At 47.3% G+C, this 24,795-nt stretch overlaps 2 protein-coding genes across 2 annotated transcripts in view; one reads left to right on the top strand and one right to left on the bottom strand.

Annotated features, from left to right (window-relative positions):
* Window positions 1-11,732, bottom strand: part of EFCAB11 (EF-hand calcium binding domain 11) — a 36,892-nt gene extending 25,160 nt beyond the window's left edge. The window contains exons 1-4 of the mRNA XM_044271561.1: window positions 11,573-11,732; window positions 8,118-8,213; window positions 5,174-5,216; window positions 2,643-2,744 (exon numbers count right to left, since the gene is read on the bottom strand). Coding sequence (XP_044127496.1) covers window positions 2,643-2,744; window positions 5,174-5,216; window positions 8,118-8,213; window positions 11,573-11,638 — 307 coding nt within the window. The 5' untranslated portion in view covers window positions 11,639-11,732. The remainder of the gene's footprint in view (window positions 1-2,642; window positions 2,745-5,173; window positions 5,217-8,117; window positions 8,214-11,572) is intronic.
* A 24-nt stretch (window positions 11,733-11,756) lies between these two features.
* The window catches only part of TDP1 (tyrosyl-DNA phosphodiesterase 1), a 91,497-nt gene continuing 78,458 nt past the window's right edge, over window positions 11,757-24,795 (top strand). Inside the window, exons 1-2 of the mRNA XM_044271559.1 lie at window positions 11,757-12,102; window positions 23,678-24,195. Of these exons, the coding sequence (XP_044127494.1) occupies window positions 12,095-12,102; window positions 23,678-24,195 (526 nt within the window). The 5' untranslated portion in view covers window positions 11,757-12,094. The remainder of the gene's footprint in view (window positions 12,103-23,677; window positions 24,196-24,795) is intronic.

Genomic DNA, 24,795 nt, shown 5'->3' with positions numbered 1-24,795 from the left:
CGAAGGGCCACCCATCAGGCACCCGTCAGACATGATGGCAACAGAAAACACAACTGTACAGGACAGCAGGAGTAGGGAGAACTTCTACAACGGCACCAAGGGAAAGAAGGGGAGCGCCAAGAGCTCAGTGTATAGTTCCCAGGGCGGTACCAGGGAACGGTACAGAGGAACCAAAGAGCCACTCTGTGGAAGAAGGTCATGACAGGCCCAGGAGGGCCAGAAAACGCTGCAAGGGGAAGGACAGCGCCGACACTTGACACTTCAGTAACAGAGCCCCAGTCCCAGGGTCAGGCCGGACTAGAGAAAGACAGAACCAAGGGAGAGAAAAGCAGAGTGGGGGAATGCCCCACTTACCACAAAACCTAGTCAAGAACCCTAAGTCCGACAACCGAACCTGGACGAAGCACAGTCGGGAGCGAACAGTAGCGCGCTCGCAGGAATCGCCTGGCAAGCGGGAAAAAACCCAATGTGATCAGGCGCAGACCAGTAACACGGCCCAAGGGTCGGAAGAAAACTCCCGTCGGCCCCCGAACAACATAGTCCCGTATCCAACCGGAGTAGGTGAGCAGAAGGACAGACGGAAGAAAACCGGAAGGGTCCGCCCAGCAGCCGACAGATGCCAGGACAAGACAGGCCAAAGTCCAAGTCGACGTAGCCACCACAGGAAGGAGTTCTACAGTCCTGGTGAGGGAAAGTCAAGGACAACCGTGACCGAAGGGTAGTCCTCCCAAGTTACCGAAAAGGTAAGTCCAGCAGGACCATATGCCCAGAATGGAAAGGCAATCTGCACCCAGCGGGAGGACAGAACGCAATAGGCCTGGCAAACAGGCACACAGCTAGTACTGCCAGCGAAAACGAGGGAGACGGTACGAGACCACAAGTAACACCGGAACCATCCAAGTGAACAACCATGCTCACCCCCGAAGGGGAGGGGGCAATGACGAAACAGCCTCTGAGGCCTGGCCGGTGCAGAAGCCACCTCGGAGTGACAAACTCAGAGAGGAAGCCAAAACGACCGAGCCGGCGAGGAAAAGCAGTCGAGACAGAGGCCGGCATAACACCCTCCAAACCGAAAGGAGGAATGGCAAACAGGGAAGCCACAGGACAGTTCAAAAGCCGAATACCTGCTACTCTGTGAGACGACCTGCACATCGCCTCGCAGAAGGCGAAAACCCTGAAGAACCCAAAAGTGGAGGTCCCTCAGACCTGGATAGACGAGCACCCAAGAGAAGTTGGGTGACCTACCCGAGAGGAGCGGTCTGTTCCTGGTAGCAGATCAGACTGAAGTGCAGAAGGCGCCAAAGACAACGCTCTCGACCCGACGGCTTGCGCGGGGAAGCAATGTCACGGGAGGACGAACGGGTACGCATCAAGGTACCCCGAACACTCCCGAGGTGGAAGGGCCAATGAACATGGCTGGTGCAGTCACAACGGGACCACACCAGAGAATGAGTGCCACCCAGCTCGGTGCAGTAGCGAGCCAGCCGAGCCCGTCTACATATATACAAGGTATACAGCGGTGAATACATTGGGCATTCATTTGTTGTGTGTTGGACAACACCTTAGGCTCATACAGGTGGACAGAATGACCTCTTCAGAAAAGAGTGCAAAGCTAGCGACAAGCAGCCTCACCCCAAGAGAAAAAGGTATGTCGCAGGAGGAAGGGAGGCATACGTACTAGCAAACCGCAGGCAGCGAGAAGGCCAACCCACCCACGGGAGGAGAAGGCAAACACGGCCCAAACAACGCACAGAGCGCACAGCCAAGCATCCCACAGTATCCATGGAAGTGCAAAGTGCAACCCGAAAGGGAGTTATGCACAAGGCTAGTACAGGGGGCATGCTATGGAACGCAAGCAGTCCACCCAGAAAAGGGGAGAGAAAGGCACCTGGCAAACTCTGCAACTGTTAAGCCCCTCCTCCACTTAAAGTTTGTCCTGGGATTCGAGCTCATGACCTCTACACATCAAAGGCAAGGCATATGCCCTCACAGCTATGAAAGCTGTCTAAGCAAAAAACCAAACAGGAGAAAAACAGCCCTGCAGAGCAGGGAGTGTCTTGCCTCCTTGGACACTAAGCAAAAACTGGCAGTCTCTCTCTCCAGGCTGAGGGTATAGCTGTGGAGGAGGGGCTTAACAGTTCTCACTTAGTGTCACGCCTCCTATGGAGATGAGCTATACCCAAGGTCTTCTGTGTCCCCCAAGGAAATTGGGCGAGAAAGCAAAATTTAACCCCTTCCCAATTCTGCCTCTCAGCAATGTTCATCGTGGGAATGTATATTAGCCAGTGGAGTCTTTCCTATCTGCAGGGTTCTTCCATAAAATCGGTGATCACATCCCAAACGACGAATCCAGAACGTCCAGTTTCATTTATTACTTTCTACGCCTGTTTTGTAGATTTAAGCAAGTCGCACAGCGAGCGCCCAAGTTATGTAGAGGCCAGCGCCTCTACATAACTTAGGCGCATCAAGTGCCAGCGCAGGGTTATTAAGACCGGTGTCTAAAATGCCGCTCTTAATAAATGACCCCATATGTCTCTAGGATTACATGGACTATACACTACTAGGGGGTGGATGTCATTACTGAAGCGATTTCTGTACCTGCTTTACAGTGACTATGACACTTCAAGACGAATAATACTCACAGTGCGTATCAAACACTGAAAATATCTGTCTCTGGTCTCCAAAGCTCCGCTGTGCACTTCTCTTCAGGGCCATCAGCTTCACAAATTCGTCAGGTCTCACTCCTGTGGTTTAAGAAGACAACATTACACTCCAGTAGAGTTTCCTGATGCTGACACCTGTGTATTCAGCCATCTCCCAGCACTGGACTACTCAGCCGGACCTTACACCACACCTGTCAACCATATTGCGGTAAACCCACCCACATCCAGCTACTCAGATTGTAAACATGAGGGGCAACACAGCAGTGATCAGTGCAGAGAAGGGGCCAATTCACGCAGAGTTTTTTGGCATTGATTTTGGAGTGTTTCTGACTCAAAGGCCCCTTTCAAACGAGCGAGTTTTCGCGCGCGTTCGATGCGGTGTGAACGCATAGCACCCGCACTGAATCCTGACCCATTAATTTCAATGAGTCTGTGTTTTTTTAACGCATCAGTTCTGCGTTGCGTGAAAAACGCAGCCTGTTCTATATTCTACGTTTTTCACGCAGCCCAGGTCCCATAGAAGTAAATGGGGCTGCGTGAAAAACGCATTGCATCCGCAAGCAAGTGCGGATGCAATGCAGTTTTCATTGATGGTTGCTAGGAGATGTTGTTTGTAAACCTTCAGTTTTTTATCACGCGCGTGGAAAACGCATCAAAACGCATTGCACTCGCGCGGAAAAAACTGAACAACTGAACGCAATCGCAGACAAAACTGACTGAACTTGCTTGCAAAGTGGTGCGAGTTTTCCTGAACACACCCTGAATGCATCCGTACCTAAGGCTACGTCTACACAGCAACATTCGAGGTGGATTTTTCTGCGCCTATTGCGTCGCAGTATGTTGCAGTGCGACACTATAGACTACCATTATAAAAATTGTCGCGCTACAAATGTTGCAGTGTAGTTGTGCCCTATCTAAGTCGCGCGCCAAATGTCGTCGTGTAGACGTAGCCTAATCTGTCACGCTCGTGTGAAAGAGGCCAAAATCTGCTCCAAAAAACGCCTGAAAACAGACTCCCATTCATTTCAATAGGAAGCAGCACTTGCTTGGGGCAAAATCAGCGCTTAATCTCCCACTGAAAAGAATAAAGCAGAAAAAAACTGCTCCATGTAAGTCCGCGCGTTTATATGCATTTTAAACGCAGATCTGCTTCAAAAACCTCAAGCTGGAAATTCATGACATGAAATGTCAGGCAACTGTATCCGTACACCTAGGGTTCATGCACACAAATGTATTTTCTCTCCGTGTCAGTTCAGTTTTTTTTTGCGGTCTGTATGCCAAACTATTAATTTCAATAGGCCCGCAAAAAAAAACGAAGTTACTCCGTGTGCATTCCGTTTCTGTATGTCCGTTCAGAATAAAAATAGAACATGTCCTATTACTGTCCGCATTACGGACAAGGATAGTACTGCTCTATTAGGGGCCGGCTGTTCCATTCCGCAAAATGCACACGGATGTCATCCATATTTTTTCGTGGACTGCAAAATACATATGGTTATGTGCATGAGCCCTTAGGCTAGGTCTACACGACGACATTTGTCACGCGACAATTTTTATAATGGTAGTCTATGGTGTCGCACTGCGACATTCTGCGACTGCGACACGACAGTCGCAAAACTCATTCAAGGTGGATTTTTCTGCGACTGTCGCATCGCAGCATGCCGCAGTGCGACACCATAGACTACCATTATAAAAATTGTTGCGCAACACATGTTGCAGTGTAGTTGTGCCCTATCTGTCGCGCGACTTATTGTAGCACAACACCTGTGGTCGTGTAGCCCCAGCCTTTTAGTTTGGATTTCAGTATTTCAGATAAGCAGTTCTCCTTTTATCCCATCATGTTCAAAACACAGCATTTGACATGTATGTAGCGCCCCTTCAAACTGCTAGTATGTTGTTTTAAGGGGGTGACATCTTCTCAATATAAGGGCTCATTCACACAACCGTATGGTCACTGTGCCCGTGTTGCGGACTGCAATGCACGGGCACCAGCTGTGCGAATCCCGTACTGCGGTGCAACCCATTGACTTGAATGGGTCCATGATCCACAAGATACGGCAAAAGATATTACATGTCCTATCTTTTGCCGTATCTTGCAGATCGCGGACCCATTCAAGTCAATGTATCCGCATTCATAGCATGGAGTTCACACAGCCGGTGCCCGTGTATTGTGGACCTGCTGTTTGTTGTCCCCAACACAGGCTCGGGAACATGGGTCAAGGGAATGAGCCCTAACTCTCACATGGACTGCACTAATAAACATTCCCTGTGGAGGGATTTTAAAGATGTAAATGGAGCCTTATAGGTCAAGCGGCATTGAGGGCTTAACTTTAAATGGTGCTTTTTTTGTGGTCTACAAGATTTTTGGGCAAAATGGAAAGAGACGTCATCGGAATATAGGCGGGAAACCCTTCCTAACAACTGTATGTAAGGATAGCAATGCTTATGCTACTGATATGCAAATTCAAATGCTGCAAATTTAGCAACTTCTACAGCCAGTTCCTAGTTACCTCCAGCCTTCAACAGGCCCGACACCATTGTGTCCACTTCAATCTGGAAAAAAAGAAGAACCATAATCATGTATCAGAGGAGGGAGTCCTGACTTACAATAATGCAGCTAAACAGGGGAACAAGATCCGAAATAAACTCTGCATAAGAACAAAGATCTATATAGTGACAAGTCTAAAGCTGCCTCCAGGATTCTGCTGGGTTCGGATTTAGCAGCGAGCAGGGCACTGTGTGAGCTCAGATGACAATGACACAGTATGAGCAGAACAGGACACTTGATAGAGGACACTCATAGAAGGGAAGAGCGTCCAGCAGAATTTTGGAATTTCTGGCCATAGTTAATACCGGGAAACTTCGTGGTGGGCCAATGCCCGGGGTGGCTGCCTGAGCCCTCCTCACGGCCTCTGTCCAGGTACATAATGATCTGATGCTCTCAGCATTAGGCCTCATGCACACGACCGTTGTTTTATTCCGTGTCCGTTGTTCCGTTTTTCGTGATTTTCTGCGGACCCATTGACTTTCAATGGGTCCGTTGAAAACTCGGCTAATGCACCGTTTGTCATCCGCGTCCGTGGTTCCAGTCCGTCAAAAAAATATAACCTGTCCTATTTTTTCACGGAAAACAGTTCACGGACCCATTCAAGTCAATGGGACCGATAAAAAACACGGAGGCACACAAGATTGTCATCCGCGTCTGCGCGTCTGTTTTTTTCCTATCATTTGCATGACAAAGCCGTCTTAGATTTTTTTTTTACTTTCCTTCATGTCTGGTGATCCTCCAAAAATAAAGGAAGACACACGGAAACAAAAACGGAAACTGATCACGGAACAACGGAACCCCATTTTGCGGAACGGAACACAACAACGCTCACTTAATGGTAGGAGCCTCAGGCACTTATTATCTGCCTAGTTAGCTGCCACAGGTGCCCTCCCGAATTCAACGGTATCACTGTCCTTAGTATGGTGATCAGGCAGTATTTTGTGCTGCACTGTGGTATTTGGTTCTGCTGGGGTGGTATTCTTTGTTGCACTGTGGTATTTGGTTCTGCTGGGGTGGTATTCTTTGTTGCACTGTGGTACTTGGTTCTGCTGGGGCGATATTTTGTGCTGCACTGTGGTATTTGGTTCTGCTGGGGCGGTATTCTGTGCTGCACTGTGGTATTTGGTTCTGCTGGGGCGGTATATTGTGCTGCACTGTGGTACTTGGTTCTGCTGGGGCGGTATATTGTGCTGCACTGTGGTACTTGGTTCTGCTGGGGCGGTATATTGTGCTGCACTGTGGTACTTGGTTCTGCTGGGGCGGTATATTGTGCTGCACTGTGGTACTTGGTTCTGCTGGGGCAGTATTCTGTGCTGCACTGTGGTATTTGGTTCTGCTGGGGCGGTATTCTGTGCTGCACTGTGGTATTTGGTTCTGCTGGGGCGGTATATTGTGCTGCATTGTGGTACTTGGTTCTGCTGGGGCGGTATATTGTGCTGCACTGTGGTACTTGGTTCTGCTGGGGCGGTATATTGTGCTGCACTGTGGTACTTGGTTCTGCTGGGGCGGTATATTGTGCTGCACTGTGGTACTTGGTTCTGCTGGGGCAGTATTCTGTGCTGCACTGTGGTATTGTACCCCCCTCTGTACCCTTACTGCAGGCTATTAGTAATTTATTCATAACTTTTAGTAGCAATAATACAGGAATGGCACAACATAGAGTCATAAGACTAGATGCTCCAGAATTGTTTTTACAAGGGGAGTGCATGAAGCTATTAAAACAGACATGTCAGGAGAGGTGAGAGGTCCTCTTTAAGACGTGTGCACCTCATAATCTGTGGTCTGCTGGAGTCAGAGGCGCCACAACTATTAAGACCAGTGTATAAAACACTAACCTAAAAAATGTCCCAATAAGTATATAATACAGATCGGCTGACCAAACATTGGAGTATCTTTTGGCTCACACGGTCTGCTTCCAGCTGCGTACAATTTATAGTTTCTGGAGCCGTTGTTGCCCAAAACAGCTGATTGGTGCAGATTCTGGACGACCACCAATCTGATATTAATGACTTATCCTGAGGATAGGTCATCAGTATCTCTAGGCCAGGCTGCCTCTTTAATAATGCAATTTTCAGGTGTAATTGTATAAAAAAAAACTAAGTACCATATTCATGAGGAGACCACAGCAACCTTTACAAAAACATTCCAGAAGGATAGTTATCCCTTTTCCTTCGGACAGGCAATAAATTTAGATACCTCTTTAAGAGCCTCCAATTTATGAAGCTTTTTGAAAAGAAAAGTGTCAGCAAAAGATGCCAGGTACGTCCTTAGACGTGGTTCGCTGCAATCCCCGACAGGTGTGCGCACATTAGGAGACATAGTGAATGGTAAGAATGCCGACTGGGCACATGACAGACGGTCACCGGGTACTGAGGAGCATCACAAGCCTCTAACAGTGACTCTGCTGACACCTGCTGGACATCAGTGGAAACACACAAGGTCGGGATTAGGCTACTTTCACACTAGTGTTTTTGCTGGATCTAGCAGAGTTCAGCAAAAACGCTTCCGTTACTGATAATACAACCGCCTGGATCCATTATGAACGGATCCGGTTGTATTATCTTTAACATTGCCAAGATGGATCAGTCATGAACTCCACTGAAAGTCAGTGGGGGGGCGGATCCGTTTTCTATTGTGGGAGAGGACGGAAAGCAAACTACAACATGTTGCGGTTTGCTCTCCGGTATGGGGATGCAACACTAAACGGAACTGAATGCATTTTGGAGCACTTCGTTCTGTTCAGTTTAGTTTTGTCCCCATTGACAATGAATGGGGACAAAACGGAAGCGTTTTTTTTCCGGTATTGAGCCCCTATGACGGATCTCAATACCAGAAAACTAAAACGCTAGTGTGAAAGTAGCCTTAGGCATTATAACAGATCCCATCTGAAGGGTCGTCCTAATTACCTTAGAGGGTTTATACCCGAATAACATCACAACAGCCACCTTGAGGTCTTCTCTGCTGAGACATCCTTTCTTGCCTTCATCACAAGCCTCGAACACCTGCACCGACAGATCGCAGGGAGAGAGTGACCATTAATAACAGAGGAAACCGTCCTAGTGCACGGGATATAATGGGGGGGTTGGCAAATTAATTTATATACAGTCGCTGGGGGCAGATTTGATGAATATCAGGGATAAATGTCTCTAATCCTATATCTAGCCTGCTGGACACAGCTCCGGGCAGAGGTGGATAGATGTCTCTAAGCTGTCATCCCAGACTACAGCTCCCAACATGCTCATCACCCACTCTGAATGTCCTGAATGGTAAATCTGCCTTGTTATGCACTCTCAATCCCTACGTGGGTAGATTGACCATTCAGAAGCCCAGAAAAGCTGGGTGATGACGTCTGTGAGAACAGTGATGCTTTCCCCGCTTCCTGAATGGTAACACAGTGGTGAAAAAAGGCGACCTGTATCCCGCGCTTCCTTTTAGGAATACGTATTTTTATTTAAATAAATAAAATAACATAAAAGGTTATAAAATGACCATAAATAAGAGTAGTTTGTGGTATCGAAAGTCCAAATAACGCGTTTCGGGGCATTGCCTCTTCTCAAGATGCAGGACTGTTGAATGAGATGGTATCAGGATGTCTTCCGTTCCAGCAGCATTACGGACACAAAACCCCTGCAAGCTGCGGTTTTGTATCTGGTCATAAAAACTTTAAACAAAAAAAAATGATTCAGCACTGAAAACAATGTAAGTTAATGTTGACAGATAGGGTACTTTCACACTAGCGTTTTTCTTTTCCGGCACTGAGTTCCGTCCTAGGGGCTCTATACCGGAAAAGTGATCAGTTTCATCCCCATGCATTCTGAATGGAGAGAAATCTGTTAAGGATGCATCAGGATGTCTTCAGTTCAGTCACTGAACGGCGTTTTGGACAGAGGAAATACCGCAGCATGCTGCAGTATTATCTCCGTCCAAAATTCCGGATCAGTTGCCGGAATGCCGGATCCGGCATTAATTTACAATGAAATGTATTCGTGCATTAAAAATACTGCAATGCCGGATCCGTCCTTCCATTCTGCGCATGCGCAGACCTTTAAAAACGTGAAAAAAAAATGAAACGGATCCATTTGTCCGTATGACAAACGGAGAGACGGATCCGTCTACAAATGCTGTCCGTTTGCATGCAGATTGTGACGGAACTGCTTGCCGGATCACTCTGCCGCAAGTGTGAAAGTAGCCTAAAAAACCGGATCTGTCACCCTTTGATTGTGTTTTGTGACAGATCCGGGTTTTTTTCCGTTTTGATTTCACACAACCACATCCTGGCGTAACGGGTGCCTACTGATGTGCAAAATCAAAACTGATCCATTTAATTGAGATTCTCTGCCGGATCTCATTGCTGGAATTAACAATGCAAGTGTGATAGCGGCCTCAAATAGGTTATGCAGCGGCATGTATCGCAGCTATGTGCTGAACTTGTAACAGAGCGAGCGCCTTTTTTGTTTGTTGCCCTCACAGGGGGTATACACGCTGATCATGCCACCTCATTCAGCACTCCTGCATCTGAAGAAGGGGCAAGGCCCCCGAAATGCGTTATTTGGACTTTCAATACCATAAACTACTCTTATGGTTATTTTATAACCTTTTATGTCATTTTATTTATTTAAATAAAAATACATATTCTTAAAGGGGTTATCCAAGTTCTCAAACAGCCCCCCCATGTGCAGGGCCCCTCACAGGTAACATACTTACCCACGCTCCCGGTCAACCCGCTGCTGCTTCTCCCTGTACACGGATAAAAACATCCGGTGTCCGGGGGGGGGGGGAACGAGCCTTCCTAGCATCACAGGTGACGTCTGCCATTGGCTATTTCCGCCCCCCGACACCGGATGTTTTCATCCGTGTGCAGGGAGATGCAGCAGCGGCAGTGCAGGGACCAGGAGCGGCGCTGGGAGCGGGGTAAGTATATTACCTGTGAGGGGCCCGGCACATGGGGGGGCTGTTTGAGAAGTTGGATAACCATGCACGGGATCACCACTGTGATGTCAATTCCTGCCTTGTGTCTTTTCGGGTTTCACCCCATGGTCTTACGCTCCACACTCCCTTTTTTTCTCTTAGTCCTGAATAGTAAATCTGACTTGTTATCCAGTCTCGGACCCACACTGAAGCGCACATGGGTAGATTCACCATTCAGAAGCTTAGAAAAGCTGGGTGATGCCATCTGCAAGAACAGTGATGACATCCTTATGGGTTGTATGCTGCTTTCCCAGGCTCCTGAAAGGTACATCTTCCTAGTTATGAGGTCCTGGTCCCACATTGACGTGTACATAGGTAGATTTACCATTCAGAAGCTTAGAAAAGCTGGGTGAGGACATCTGTGACCACAGCAATGCAGCCCTTATGGGTTATATTCAGCTTTTTCTGCTTCCTGAACAGTAAATTTGCTTCTTTTTTTTTTTTTTATGCAGCCTTGGTCCTATATTGATACGTAGATGGGTAGATTTACCATTCAGAAGCCTGGAAAAGCTGGGTGATGACAGTGTGAGGACAGTGATGAAGCCCTTGCAATTTTTCATTCAGCTTCCCCGTCCTCCTGGAAGGTCAATCTGCCTCGTTATACAGTCCTGTTCCCATATTAATGAGCAGATAGGTACATGTACCATTCAGAAGCCTAGAAAAGTTGGGAGACAACCCTGTGGGGACTATCAAAATGACTGTAAGGCCCCTTTGAGACGAGCAAGTTCTACGTATCGGACTCGCAGCGTGAGTATGAGGCAGCACCCGTCCCGACCTCCCAGCACTGCCGGGGTCTCATAGCATTATATTGATTTCTGATGCTATGTAACCCTTACAGTTCTGGAATGTATTGGATAACACTGACAGCATCATGTCAGTGTCATAATATACATTCCGGACCTCTAAGGGTTACATAGCATCAGAAATCAATATAATGCTATGAGACCCCGGCAGTGCTGGGAGGTCGGGACGGGTGCTGCTGCCTCATACTCACGCTGCAAATCCGATGCGTAGAACTCGCTTGTCTCAAAGGGGCCTTAAGCCTCTTTCACACGAACGATACGGATTGGCTCCGGATGCGTTTAGTGAAACTCGCAACATTTCACAAGCAAGTTCAGTCAGTTTTTTCCACACGGGAGCAATCAGTTTTGATGCATTTTTCACTACATCTCCTAGCAACCATCAGTGAAAAACACATCAACACTGATTGCACCTGTGCGGGGAAATAAACACAAACGCAGACAAAACTGACTGAACTTACCTGCGAAACCATCCCTATATTGTTCATGTAAAAGGGGCCTTAGTTGGGCGAGAACCCCTCTGGCTGCCATATTGGCTTTCCCAGACACCACAGCTCTGGGGCTACTACAGGCAGTGGTGACGTGATACTTACCTGCAGATACTTCTTCCTGTCAGAGTCACTTACGTCCCGCGCTGACAGAGAACCCGCAGCAAACATGACGGCCTCCCCAGAAAGCAGGCCTGACTGACCGGCCGCGTCTCCATAGCAACCCACAATCTAAACCAGCCGCTCAAATCTATGGCTGCACCCGATTGGTCTGCGCCAGGTGACGTCACGTTGTAAACAACGCGGCCATTGGCTGGCTCCAGATGCCCCCCTTTCACTCGCCTCGTTAGTGTTAGGGCCGCCTGCTAAGCACAGCTCCCAGCAAACCCTGTCAGGAGCCGTTCAGACTGTCACAAACTGAGAGACACAGCGGATGCTGGGAGTTGTAGTTCTAAAATAACAAACACTGTTAGGATGTGCCAGTGCGAAAATACAGCGGCAGCTCTGGTCAGTAATAACCGGAGAAAACGGTGGAAACGTCCTTAGTTAGGCTGTGACGTCTGTTTATGTGCGCCGGCGGCGCGGTGACGTCATCAACCTGTGACCCATGTGGAGCTGAGCGGCAGAATGAGCAGGTGACAGCAGGGATGCAGTGTTACATGGGATGGGGGAGGGGGAGAACAGCTGGTGTTAGTGACAGTTCACATGGGGCAGATCCGCACTGGTGGATTTGGGTCAGGTTCACACCGTGCATTTTGACTGAATCAAAATCCGCCACGTGTTTCCACTGCAGAATCCGCTGTTTTCCAAATTTCGAAAAAAAACTCCATTGAATGGAGCTAAAATACGAGCAGACCCTGTCGCGGTTTCTCGCGGTGTCCTTTAAGCCATTTCTTGCCGCAGTCTGGAAAACCGTATGGCCGGATGAACTGCGGGGAGCATGGGAGAAATGGGAAGCATATTAGGTGCGATGAAGCCGCATTGAAACCTATGTCAAAGATCCTTCATGTGAACAAACCCTTGAAATGCGCAAGATCGTGAGCAGCCATTACCAGTGCAGTCTGTGCGCCAGGTATCCGCAAGCAGATTCTGCCTCAGAAATGAAAGGGTCAGCCAGCAAAAAGTGCTTGATTTTAGTGACCCGTCCACTGTGTGAACATGCCCTAAGGCAGGCATCCTCAAACTGCGGCCCTCCAGCTGTTGTAAAACTACAACTCCCACAATGCCCTGCTGTAAGCTGATACCTGTAGGCTGTTCGGGCATGCTGGGAGTTGTAGTTTTGCAACAGCTGGAGGGCCGCAGTTTGAGGATGCCTGCCCTAAGGTCTGGTGTGCGGTAGGCAGTCTGTATGGCGGCACACTTCATACCGATGTGGTGGTCTTGAGGGCATCGTATTGTGGGGTTACTCTTCCCTAGTAGCAGTTCTTAAAGAGAACCCGTCCCCCCTCCTGACAGGTCTGTTGTTGTAACGACTTGCATTCCTCATGTAATGACGATTCTGGAGCATCATTCCTTTGTTATTCCTGCTAGAAGTTAGGAATGAATTGTCAGCAGTTTGCAGTAAAGATGGGTGTTGCCAGTTTTGGGGGGTGTCCCTGCACAGTCTGACAAGAACAGCACTGATTGGACAGAGTCAGACACACCCACTATTGGTAACACCCAGCAGTACCTTTACTGCAGACTGCTGGCAATTTATTTGTAAACTTCTAGCAGGAATGAGGCCTCCTGCACACGAATGTGTGCGCCCCATGGTCGTGCTGCGGGCCGCAATGCACGGACACCGTCCGTGGGGCAGCGGATCGTCGACCCATTCACTTTAATGGGTACGCGATCTGGTCGTTCCGCAAAAAGATAGGACATGTTTTATTTTTTTGCGGAACAGAAGTACGGGACGAAACCCCACGAAAGCACTCCGTAGAGTTCCGTTCCGCACCATTCCGCATCTCCGGATTTGTGGACCTATTGAAGTGAATGGGTCCGCATCCGTGATGCGGAATGCCTACAGAACGGCGCCCGTGTATTGCGGGTCCAGGAATGGCTGGCCAGAATTGTTATTACATGGGGAATGCAAGTAGTTACTAAGGCCTGCTTCACATTTTCTTTAGGGCTCATTCAGACGGGCGTATGCCGTCCGCAAAAATGCTGAATGCTATCAGTTTTTTTGCGGATCTGCAAAAAAACTGATCCGCAAAAAAACAGATAGCATTCAGTATTTTTACGGACCCATAGACTTCAATGGGGTCATGTCCTGATTTTCACGGACAAGTATAGGACATGTTTCATTTGTTTTGCGGAACCGTGGAATAGAAAAGGGCCCCAAAGAAGTGAATGGGTCAGCATCTAATCCGCAAAAAAACAGATCTGCATTTTTGCGGATAGCATACAGCCGTCTGAATGAGCCCTTAAAGAGATTCGGCAGGGAACAGCCTGCCGGACCTCTCTGCATTCCAGCATTGCCAGAAGCAATCGCCTTGCCATCCTGCCCCATTCACTATAATGGGGACCGGCGGCGATCCGTCCTCAACCTAACAAATATGATGAGAAGCTGCGCAGCAGCAGTTTTCGTCCGCCCGCTTCTCGACATGTTTGCCAGATTGCGGACGGATCTCCGACAGTCTCCATTATAGTGAAAGCAGTGCGAGATCCAGAGATCTCCAGAAGGCTGCTCCCCTGCCTGACATGTGTAGTGCAAATATGAAACAAGCCTATGGCCTCCTGCACACGACCGTAGGTGTCCCGTTGCCGTATTGCGGATCCGCAATACATGGGCACTGTTCCGTGTGCATTCGGTATCACGGATTCTGACCCATTGACTTGAATGTGTCGGCAAATCCAGAGATACGGAACACTACAGAGAAGCACTACGGAGTGCTTCCGTGCGGTTCCGTTCCGCAAAAAGATAGAACTTGCTCTATCTTTTTGCGGAACGGACGGATGCCAACTGACATGTCAGGAGAGGTGACAGCTCCTCTTTAATCCTCCATCATACGTAATCTGATGGAGGAGCCATTATTTTTTTTTTCTGACAACTACATAATCTGACATCCATGTGTCCGGGCTAAAATCAGTGACATACAAAAGTAAAGCATCATAGAAAAGTATAGAAGCCGTAATTCATGTATGAAGCCATACTACGACCAGGGGCGGATTGGCTATAGACCTTACAGGGAAAGTTCCGGGTCCGGCCCTGACTACAACTGCAGTAAGGCCGGTTTAAGACGATTTTTCCATCTGTGTTTAGAACAGAGAGCACCCGGACTCAGCAGGAACCATTCAATTGAATAAGTATCTTCACTTGAGCTGAGAAAATCGCAGCATGTTCCATCCTTGCCTGTTTTTTCATGCAAGATACATTAATTCAGATAAATTGGTCTGTGGGAAAAATGTATCGCGCATGAACTCTATCCATGTAGAAGACATAGGCTCCAATGTGTAGACCATTTAAAATGCAGAAATTTCCATTTTCTGCCTGAAGGGGCTCACTTCTAGAGGTTACGACTACCCTGCAATTTAGCAGTGGTGGTCATGCTTGCACACTTATAGGAAAAAGCAACAGCCTATGTGCGCCCCCATGGTCCCAGCCACCAGAAAGGCCTTTTTTCTATAATGTGCAAGCATGACCACAGCTGATGGACTGCAGGGTGGTCGTAACCACTGGATATGAGCACTGTATAATGTGATGGAAAAATGAATCTAGCCAGCAAAGGATGCAGAATGGATAATAACAATACATTAGGCACCCTGGGACAATGTGACAATGGTCCTGTGACCCCCCCCTGCGGTTTGCGGCGTTTACGGGTGGTTGCGGCGGTCAGAGGTGCCATCGGGTCCCCTTCCGGTGATCTCACAGGCAGGAAGCTGTATGAGTAATACACACTGTATTACTCATACAGCCAATGCATTCCAATACAGAAGTATTGGAATGCATTGTAAAGGGGATTAAACCCCCAAAAGTTGAAGTCCCAAAGTGGGACAAAAAATTAAGTTTTCCCCCCCAAAAATTAAGTTTCAAGTAAAAAAATAAATAAATTCATTTTCCCCAAATATTAGGTATCACCGCGTCCGTATTGACTGGCTCTATAAACTTATCACATGACCTAACCCCTCAGATGAACACCATAAAAAATAAAAACTGTGCTAAATAAACCATTTTTTGTCACCTTACATCACAAAAAGTACAACAGCAAGCGATCAAAACAGTGTATGACCACCAAAATAGTACCAATCTAACCGTCACCTCATCTTGCAAAAAATGAGACCCTACCTAAGACAATCGTCCAAAAACTATGTCTCTCAGACTATGGAGACACTAAAACATGATTCTTTTTTTTTGTTTCAAAATGAAATTATTGTATAAATAAATAAAAAAGTATAAATATTAGGTATCGCCGCGTCCGTAATAACCTGCTCTATAAAAATATCACATGAGATAACCCCTCAGGTGAAAAAAGCAATTTTTTTGTCACCTTACATCACAAAAAGTGTAATAGCAAGCGATCAAAAAGTCATACGCACCCTAAAATAGTGCCGATCAGACCGTCATGTCATCCCGCAAAAATCATACCCTACCCAAGATAATTGCCCAAAAACTGAAAAAACTACGGCTCTCAGACTATGGAGACACTAAAACATTATTTTTTTTGTTTCAAAAAGGAAATCATTGTGTAAAACTTACATAAATAAAAAAAATAGTATAGATATTAGGTATCGCCGCGTCCATGACAACCTGGTCTATAAAAATACAACATGATCTACCTGTCAGATGAATGTTGTAAATAACAAAAAATAAAAACGGTGCCAAAACAGCTATTTCTTGTTACCTTGCCTCACAAAAAGTTTAATATAAAGCAACCAAAAATCATATGTACCCTAAACTAGTACCAACAGTACTGCCACCCTATCCCGTAGTTTCTAAAATGGGGTCACTTTTTTGGAGTTTCTACTCCTAGGGGTGCATCAGGGGGGCTTCAAAAAAAAAAAAACAGTCCAGCAAAATCTGCCTTCCAAAAACCGTATGGCATTCCTTTTCTTCTGTGCCCTGCCGTGTGCCCGTACAGCAGATTACGACCACATATGGGGTGTTTCTGTAAACTACAGAATCAGGGCCATAAATATTAAGTTTTGTTTGGCTGTTAACCCTTGCTTTGTAACTGGAAACAATTTATAAAATTGAAAATCAGCCAAAAAAGTGAAATTCTGAAATTTCATCTCTATTTTCCATTAATTCTTATGGAACACCTAAAGGGTTAACAAAGTTTGTAAAATCAGTTTTGAATACCTTGAGGGGGTAGTTTCTAGAATGGGGTCAGTTTTGGGTGATTTATATTATGTAAGCCTCACAAAGTGACTTCAGACCTGAACTGGTCCTTAAAAAGTGGGTTTTTGAATATTTCTGAAAAATTTCAAGATTTGCTTCTAAACTTCTAAGCCTTGTAACATCCCCAAAAAATTAAAATATCATTTCAAAACATGAAATAGACATATGGGGAATGTAAAGTAATAGCTATATTGTAGGTATTACTATGTATTATAGAAGTGGAGAAGTTGAAACTTGGAAATTAGCAAATTTGGTATTTTATTAAAAATAAAATTGAATTTTTTTGACCCTTTTACCAGTGTCATGAAGTACAATATGTGACGAAAAAACAATCTCAGAATGGCCTGGATAAGTCAAAGCGTTTTAAAGTTATCACCACATAAAGTGACACTGGTCAGATTTGCAAAAAAATGGCCTGGTCCTTAAGGTGAAAATGAGCCCGTCCTTAAGGAGTTAAAGGGGTTTTCCGGGATTTTAATATTGATGACCTAACCTCGGGATAGGTCATCAGTATCAGATTGGCGCGGTCCTGCACCCGGCACCCCCGCCTATCATCAGGTTGAAGAGAAAGCTGTGCTCCGTGCAAGCGCTGCCTTCTCTTCATTGTTTACCTCCTCGGCGTCGACATTGCAGCGCTGAGCAGGTGTAACTACAAGCCGTCCCATTCACTTCTGTAGGACGTCCCGTTCCCATTTAAGGCTAGGTCTACACGACGACATTTGTCGCGCTACATTTTGTTGCACCAATGTCGCGCGACAATTTTTATAATGGCAGTCTATGGTGTCGCACTGCAACATGCGACATGCTGCGACTACGACGCGACAGTCGCAGAAAATCCATTCAAGATGGATTTTTCTGCGACTGTCGCGTCGCAGTCGCATGTTGCAGTGCGACACCAAAGACTGCCATTATAAAAATTGTCGCGCGACATCAGTGCAACAAAATGTCGCGCGACAACTGTCGTCGTGTGTAGACCTAGCCTAAGTGTATAGGAAGGAGCTGTCCATAGAAGTTAATGGGAAGGCTTGTTTACACCTGCTCACCGCTGCGATGTCGACAGTGAGCTGGTGAATAATGAACAGAAGGCAGCGCGGGCATGGAGTGCGGCATTCTCGTCAACCAGCTGATTGGCGGGGGTGCCGGGTGTTGGACCCCTGTCGATCTGATATTGATAACCTATCCAGCGGATGGGTCATTAATATTCAAATCCTGGAAACCCCTTTAACGTTAACATCAGTGATCAGCAACCTTCGGCACTTCTGCTGCTGTGAAACTCCAACTCTCAGCATGCAAACATTGAAGTGAATGAAGCCCTCTGAGAATTGTAGTTTCAGAACACCTGGAGTGCCGGAGGTTGCTGATCCCTGGTCTACACGATAAAAAACATTTTACAACCCCTTTTATATAAAAAAAAATATTAAAAAGTTTTTTAAAATATTAATAAAATCTAAAAACTTTCTTAATAAATAATAAAAATAAACATTGAAAAAAAAATTAAGATAATTTGCATTGTTACATCCCCAAACACTTGTACAATTAAAATATAAATGTATTTATCTCGTATGGTGAAAGCCATAACTGCCTTTTTTTTTTTTGTTCTTCACCTCTCCTAAAAAAATTTAATAAAAAGTGATCAGCAAGGCATACAAATTTAAAGGGAACCTGTCACCGGGATTTTGTGTATAGAGCTGAGGACATGGGTTGCTAGATGACCGCTAGCACATCCGCAATATCCAGTCCCCATAGCTCTGTGTGCTTTTATTGTGTAAGAAAAAACGATTTGATACATATGCAAATTAACCTGAGATGTGTCCGGTCCCTGACTGATCTCACATACAGGACTCATCTCAGGTTAATTTGCATATGTATCAAATCGTTATTGTTTTTTTACACAAAGGCATATAAAAGCACACAGAGCTATGGGGACTGGGTATTGCGGATGTGCTAGCGGCCATCAAGCAACCCATGTCCTCAGCTCTATACACAAAATCCCGGTGACAGGTTCCCTTTAAAAATTGTAGAATTGAAAACTGCAGACCATCTTTCCAAAAAATGAGCCCCCCCAGAGCCGCGTAGACCTAAATATAACAAAGTTACAGGGGTCAGAAGATGTTGATGTAAAAAAAATTAAAATTTAAACGGTGGAGGAATTAAATATTTTTTTTTTCCAATTCCACCCCGTTGCAATTTCTTTCCCGCTTCCCACTACATTGTACACCATATTATATGGTGGTATTGGTAAAAAAAAAAACATATGGGTAGTTGAACGGAAAAATAAAAAAAGTTATGGCTCCAGGAAGATAGGGAAGAAGATTGAAAACTCAAAAACTATAAACACTTCCGCTATCCAAGGGGTTAAAATAGCAATCCGTAGTGGGCTTTTGGAAAGCCCAATTCGGATTGCTATTTTAAATAGTTTTTCGGTACGCCGATATGACTTCTGTAGGAATTATAACCGAAGTCTCGCGCGACTTCAGGCGAAACAAACTTTGCCTCCACGGAGCCAATACATTTTAATGCTGTACGGGAACAGCATTAAAATCGAAGTCTTTGAACGAATCGATTTCGGATCTATGATCCAAAGGTCCGTTCACTCAAGCCTACTTGTCACAACCAGAATGCCTCTCCAACTTGCTGCACGTATAGAGATTCTCCCGCAGAGGCGATGCTTCCATATACCGATGACAGAGCACGCCTTTGTATTCGTATGAAATTGGTAGCATGCAGCTGTACATTAGAGGGGGCTCATGCAGTGGGACGTTTTTGAGCAGTACAGCTGATTCTTTTTTCCTCTCAGTTTTAGTAGCTTCATGCATTCCCCCATATAATAACAATTCTGGAGCATCTACTCTTATGATTCTATGTGTTACCATTCCTTAATTATTCCTCCTAGAAGTATTGAATGAATTGCTAGCAGTTTGCAGTGAAGGTCCAGCTGGGTGTTACCAGTTGAGGGTGTGTCCCTGACATTATCCAATCGGTGCTGTTAGTGTCAGACTGTGCAGGAACACACGCCCAACTAATAACACCCAGAGGGATCTTTATTGCAAACTGCTAATAATTCATTCATTAATTCTAGCAGGAATAATGGAGGAATGGCACAACATAGACCCATGAGAATAGATGCTTCAGAATAGTTTTTACATTGGGAATGCAAGTAGTTACTAAAACAGACGTGTCAGGAGAGGGGACGGGTCCTCTTTAAAGATGCCCAGTCACATCTTCTGATGTGTATTTTACTCAATACTTGTAAGGGTCCATTCACACGTCCGTAGTGCATTGCGGATCCGCAATACACCCAGCCAGCACCCCCATAGAACTGCCTAGTCTTCTCCGCAATTGGGGACAAGAATAGGACATGTTCTATTTTTTTTCGCAGTTGCGGACCGGAAGATCAGGGCCGCGGTCCGGAAATGCGGATGCGGAGAGCACATTCCGTCCCCATAGAGAATAAATGGGTCCGCCCCCGTTCCACAGAATTGCGGAACGGGTGCGGACACATTCACGGACATGTGAATGGAGCCTAACAGTATCATTTATTTTTTTTTTCCAGACCTCTGCATTCTATTGTTCCTCTGTTATTCCTCCTCAATATGAATACCTTGACAGCCGGGTGTCTTTACGCTGTCGGCCTCTGACAGCACTGATTTGATTGGACAGTGTCAGACTATGTAGAGACACTCCGCCACTGGTAACACCGAGTTCTACTTTAATTCACCAATATCCAGGAGGAATAACAGAGGGATGCCACAACTCTAAGGTATATAAGAAAAGATGCTTCAGAATAGTTATTTCCGGAAGCACACGTCAGGAGAGGGGACCGATCTTTAGACATTTTGGGTTTTGTACAGCTGAGGAGCAGCCTTTCGCGGTGGCGTTCTGTTCCCATCCTCTGCGCTGTCCTCATTCACACTCGATAAATAAGTGATGGCTTCGGTCCGGGGGATGATGCGCGGGTGCAGGGCACCCTGGGCGTTTCATGCTGGAGTCTCAGGTATAATGATCGGGGCTGTGTGGACTCGAGGCTAAGTTTGTTCCCCCGGCCCCGGATGTGCGCGGCTCATCAGCAGATGGCGGAGACAGAATTCTACACTCCATGTTCTACAACTATGACGTCCGGGACCCTGGAATAAGCCAAGTGGGATTGATTTACTCGTCAGTGGTGGAAAGTATGGTCGGAAACAGATGTTGTTTATTAATAATGTCAGCCTGCAGCCCGCCGCGCATGGCGTTAATAATGCAGCGTCCCCTCCCCCCACCTGCCCAAACTTACCGCCGGGATTTATTCATCTACCATTTTCAGGATTAATAAATAGGAAAAGAAACATCAACTTTAAAGGGATTTCTGAGATTTTGATATTAATGGTGTATCCTCAGGATAGGTCATCAATATCAGATTGGTGGGGGTCCGGCACCCCCAACGATCTGCTGTCTTTCAAGGCCAGTGACATATATAATACTAGACAATGTATGGTGCTTGGTAAGCTGGGAGGAGGCTGCCGCGGGGGTCCCAGGAGTTGGACCCGCACCTATCCGATATTCTGAGTATAGGCCATCAATGCCAAAATGTCGAAGAACTCTTTTTAAAAGGCATCTGTCAGCAGTTTTGTACCTGTGACACTGGCTGACTTGTTAAATGTGCACTTGGCAGCTGAAGGCATCTGTGTTGGTCCCATGTTCATATGTGCCCGCATTGCTGAGAAATATGACGTTTTATTATATGCAAATAAGCCTCTAGGAGCAACGGGGGCGTTGCTGTTACACCTAGAGGCTCTGCTCTCTCTGCAACTCCCTTTACACTTTGAATGATAAGGCTAGACATGATCTCGTTTTCACTGCCTGGCCATGTCAATCAAAGCGCAGAGGGCGCGGCAGTTGCAGAGAGAGCAGAGCCTCTAGGTGTAACGGTAACGCCCCCGTTGCTCCTAGCGGCTCATTTGCATATAATAAAACATAATTTTTCTCAGCAATGCGGGCACATAGGAACATGGGACCAACACAGATGTCTTCAGCTGCCAAGTGCACATGTAACAGGTCAGCCAGTGTCATAGGTACAAAACTGCTGACAGATGCTCTTTGAGACTGCATGCAGTTTGTCAGCCACTGGTTGCTGCATTGAGGTCACTTGATTTAGGCTACGTGGTGACTGGTCGTGTAACACCAAGGTCGATTGGTGACATGATTGTGAATGCGTCTGCATTACAAAACGCAGTGTGATGCCACCGCGACACCAGTCACGAAGAAGACAAATCTGCTGGATTTTTTTCATCGAATATTGCAAGCAGATTTTCCAGCAAAGGTCTCGGGGTAAGGCGATTTTCACATCTGCGCTTTCCCTTTCCACTATTAAGATCCGTCATAGGATCCCAATAGCGGGAAAAACGCTTCCATTCATTGTCAATGGGGACAAAACGGGAGTGCACCAGAATGCATTCTGTTCTGTTTGGTTGCGTCCCCATCGCGAACAGAATAACGCTGCAAGCGGGGGGTTTTCTGTCCGCTATGTGGTGCGGAGCAAGACGGATCTGTCATGACACACAATGTAAGTCAATGGGGACGGATCGGTTTTCTCAGACACAAAAGAAAAAGCATCCGTGCCCTATTGACTTACAGTGGTTTTAGAGACGGATCCGTCTTGGCTATTTTAGAGATAATACAACCGGATCCGTTCAGAACAGACGCAGACGGTTGTATTATCATGACGGAAGCGTTTTTGCTGATCCATAACGGATCCAGCAAAAAGGCAGATGTGAAAGTAGCCTAAGCTGTGAGTTGTCGAATGGGACTCGTAGCCAAAATAGTTGCGCGACTTCAATGCAACGGCCTGGTGCAGACCGATCCCAGGACTATAGAGCTTGCTGTGTGAGCAAAGTCACCATTTTCTCGTAGTCTAAGGTCGCGAGTGGGCGGTGAGGTGAGGATTGTGCAATGTAGGATTTTGCAGCAACCGTTAGACACTAAAATGACACGACGGAAGGGAGTCACAGTCGCACGCGACTTACATCGATCCCTGGGCTGCAAGAGTCGCTTGCAATTTGCAAGAAACCGCCAGGTTCGGATTTTTCTCGACAAAATTCATGATCATTACTTGTGATGTCTCAGTCTAGTCCTAGCCTAAAATGCTTTCTCCCCCTACTACGTGCCAGATACGCTGCAAATTGTGTACCAGGCTGGCGGAAAATCAGCAATATAGTACATTGTTAGCAAAACGGATGAGATTTTACAAAATCGAATCCGCACACTGCGGAAACATCTGCAGCAGAGACTGAATGTGGTCCAGATTTTCAGTCTACAGCATGGCAGTTTAGGCCTCATGCACACGGCCGTTGTTTGGGTCCGCATCCGAGCCGCCGTTTTTGCGGCTCGGAAGCGGACCCATTCACTTTAATGGGGCCGCAAAAGATGCGGACAGCACTTGGTGTGCTATCCGCATCCGTTGCTTCGTTCCGTGGCCCCGCAAAAAAAAGTAGCATGTACTATTCTAGGCATTTCTACATTGTGCCGCCCATTCCGTTCCGCAAATTACGGAAGGCACACAGACGGCTTCCGTTTTTTGCGGACCTGCAAAAAATGGAACGGTCATGTGCATAAGGCCTTATACTGTGGATTTCTACAGCAGATTTGAGAAGCATAGGTTGAAACATGGCAGGTAATCTGGCTCGTGTGTCCGCACCCTTAGAGGGGTTTCCTACAAAAAAAAAAACTATCCACAGCACTAGCACTCCATTCACATGGGGACCCCAATTCTCATGATCTCTAGAGTCCCAGAAGTTGCCCCCCTTCCCGGTGATCAGACACTATAACATACCCTGTGGATGGGGAATAAGTGTTCTTTTGCATTTTATGAAAAGCCCCTAATACTTGTGTAATAACTTCTTCTTTCTGTTTTGCAGGAGCGCTGGTTCCCAGCAGGGTAGTTACGGTAAGTGGACGGTGTCCAGTAGTGAAGATGAGTCCGAGGACCAGCCAACGTCTTCTACCTCTGCATCTAAGGTGAAAACCCGTGTCAGCCCCCCGCCTCTGTACCCCTGTTCTGACGCCAGGAAGGAGTCTTACAAGAGGAAGTCAAATCCACTGAAGTTTGAGGAGATCCCTGGAAAGGAACCATCACCAGCCAAGAGGCTAAAAACAGAAGGGGAGGACTCCGGTTGGCGCCTGTCCAGCAGCGAGGACGAGTCACAGCCGGAAAAGACAGTAAAATCAGAGAGAGGGGGGACATCATGTAAAATGGAGGTGCCAAAGCTGCAGAAGGAAAGTAGGCACAGCCCAGCTGCACATGACAAATATAGGACCCCTAGTGATCCTCAGGATCCCTGGGATGTACTGCAGAGTGGGGAGCCTTTCAGCTTTTATTTGACCAAAGTCACAGGTATTAAGCCCAAGTATAACACGGGAGCTCTCCACATTAAAGGTGAGTTACAGACTGGATGATACGGCTTTTTGCACCTGTTATGTTATCCATTATTTTCACTGCAGGGTGGAGAGCACTGAGTGTCCGTCCCCGCAGGGAGGCGAGCGCAGGGTGTCCGTCCCCGCAGGGAGGCGAGCGCAGGGTGTCCGTCCCCACCAGGAGGCGAGCGCAGGGTGTCCCTCCCCGCAGGGAGGCGAGCGGAGGGTGTCCCTCCCCGCAGGGAGGCGAGCGCAGGGTGCCCCTCCCCGCAGGGAGGCGAGCGCAGGGTGCCCCTCCCCGCAGGGAGGCGAGCGCAGGGTGTCCCTTCCCGCAGGGAGGCGAGCGCAGGGTGCCCCTCCCCGCAGGGAGGCGAGCGCAGGGTGCCCCTCCCCGCAGGGAGGCGAGCGCAGGGTGCCCCTCCCCGCAGGGAGGCGAGCGCAGGGTGCCCCTCCCCGCAGGGAGGCGAGCGCAGGGTGCCCCTCCCCGCAGGGAGGCGAGCGCAGGGTGCCCCTCCCCGCAGGGAGGCGAGCGCAGGGTGTCCCTCCCCGCAGGGAGGCGAGCGCTGGGGGAGGCGAGCGCTGGGTGTCCCTCCCCGCATGGAGGCGAGCGCTGGGTGTCCCT

Source organism: Bufo gargarizans, chromosome 11 (genome assembly GCF_014858855.1).
Source record: "Bufo gargarizans isolate SCDJY-AF-19 chromosome 11, ASM1485885v1, whole genome shotgun sequence".
NCBI lineage: Eukaryota > Metazoa > Chordata > Amphibia > Anura > Bufonidae > Bufo > Bufo gargarizans.
This window is presented reverse-complemented; position numbering and strand designations above follow the sequence as displayed.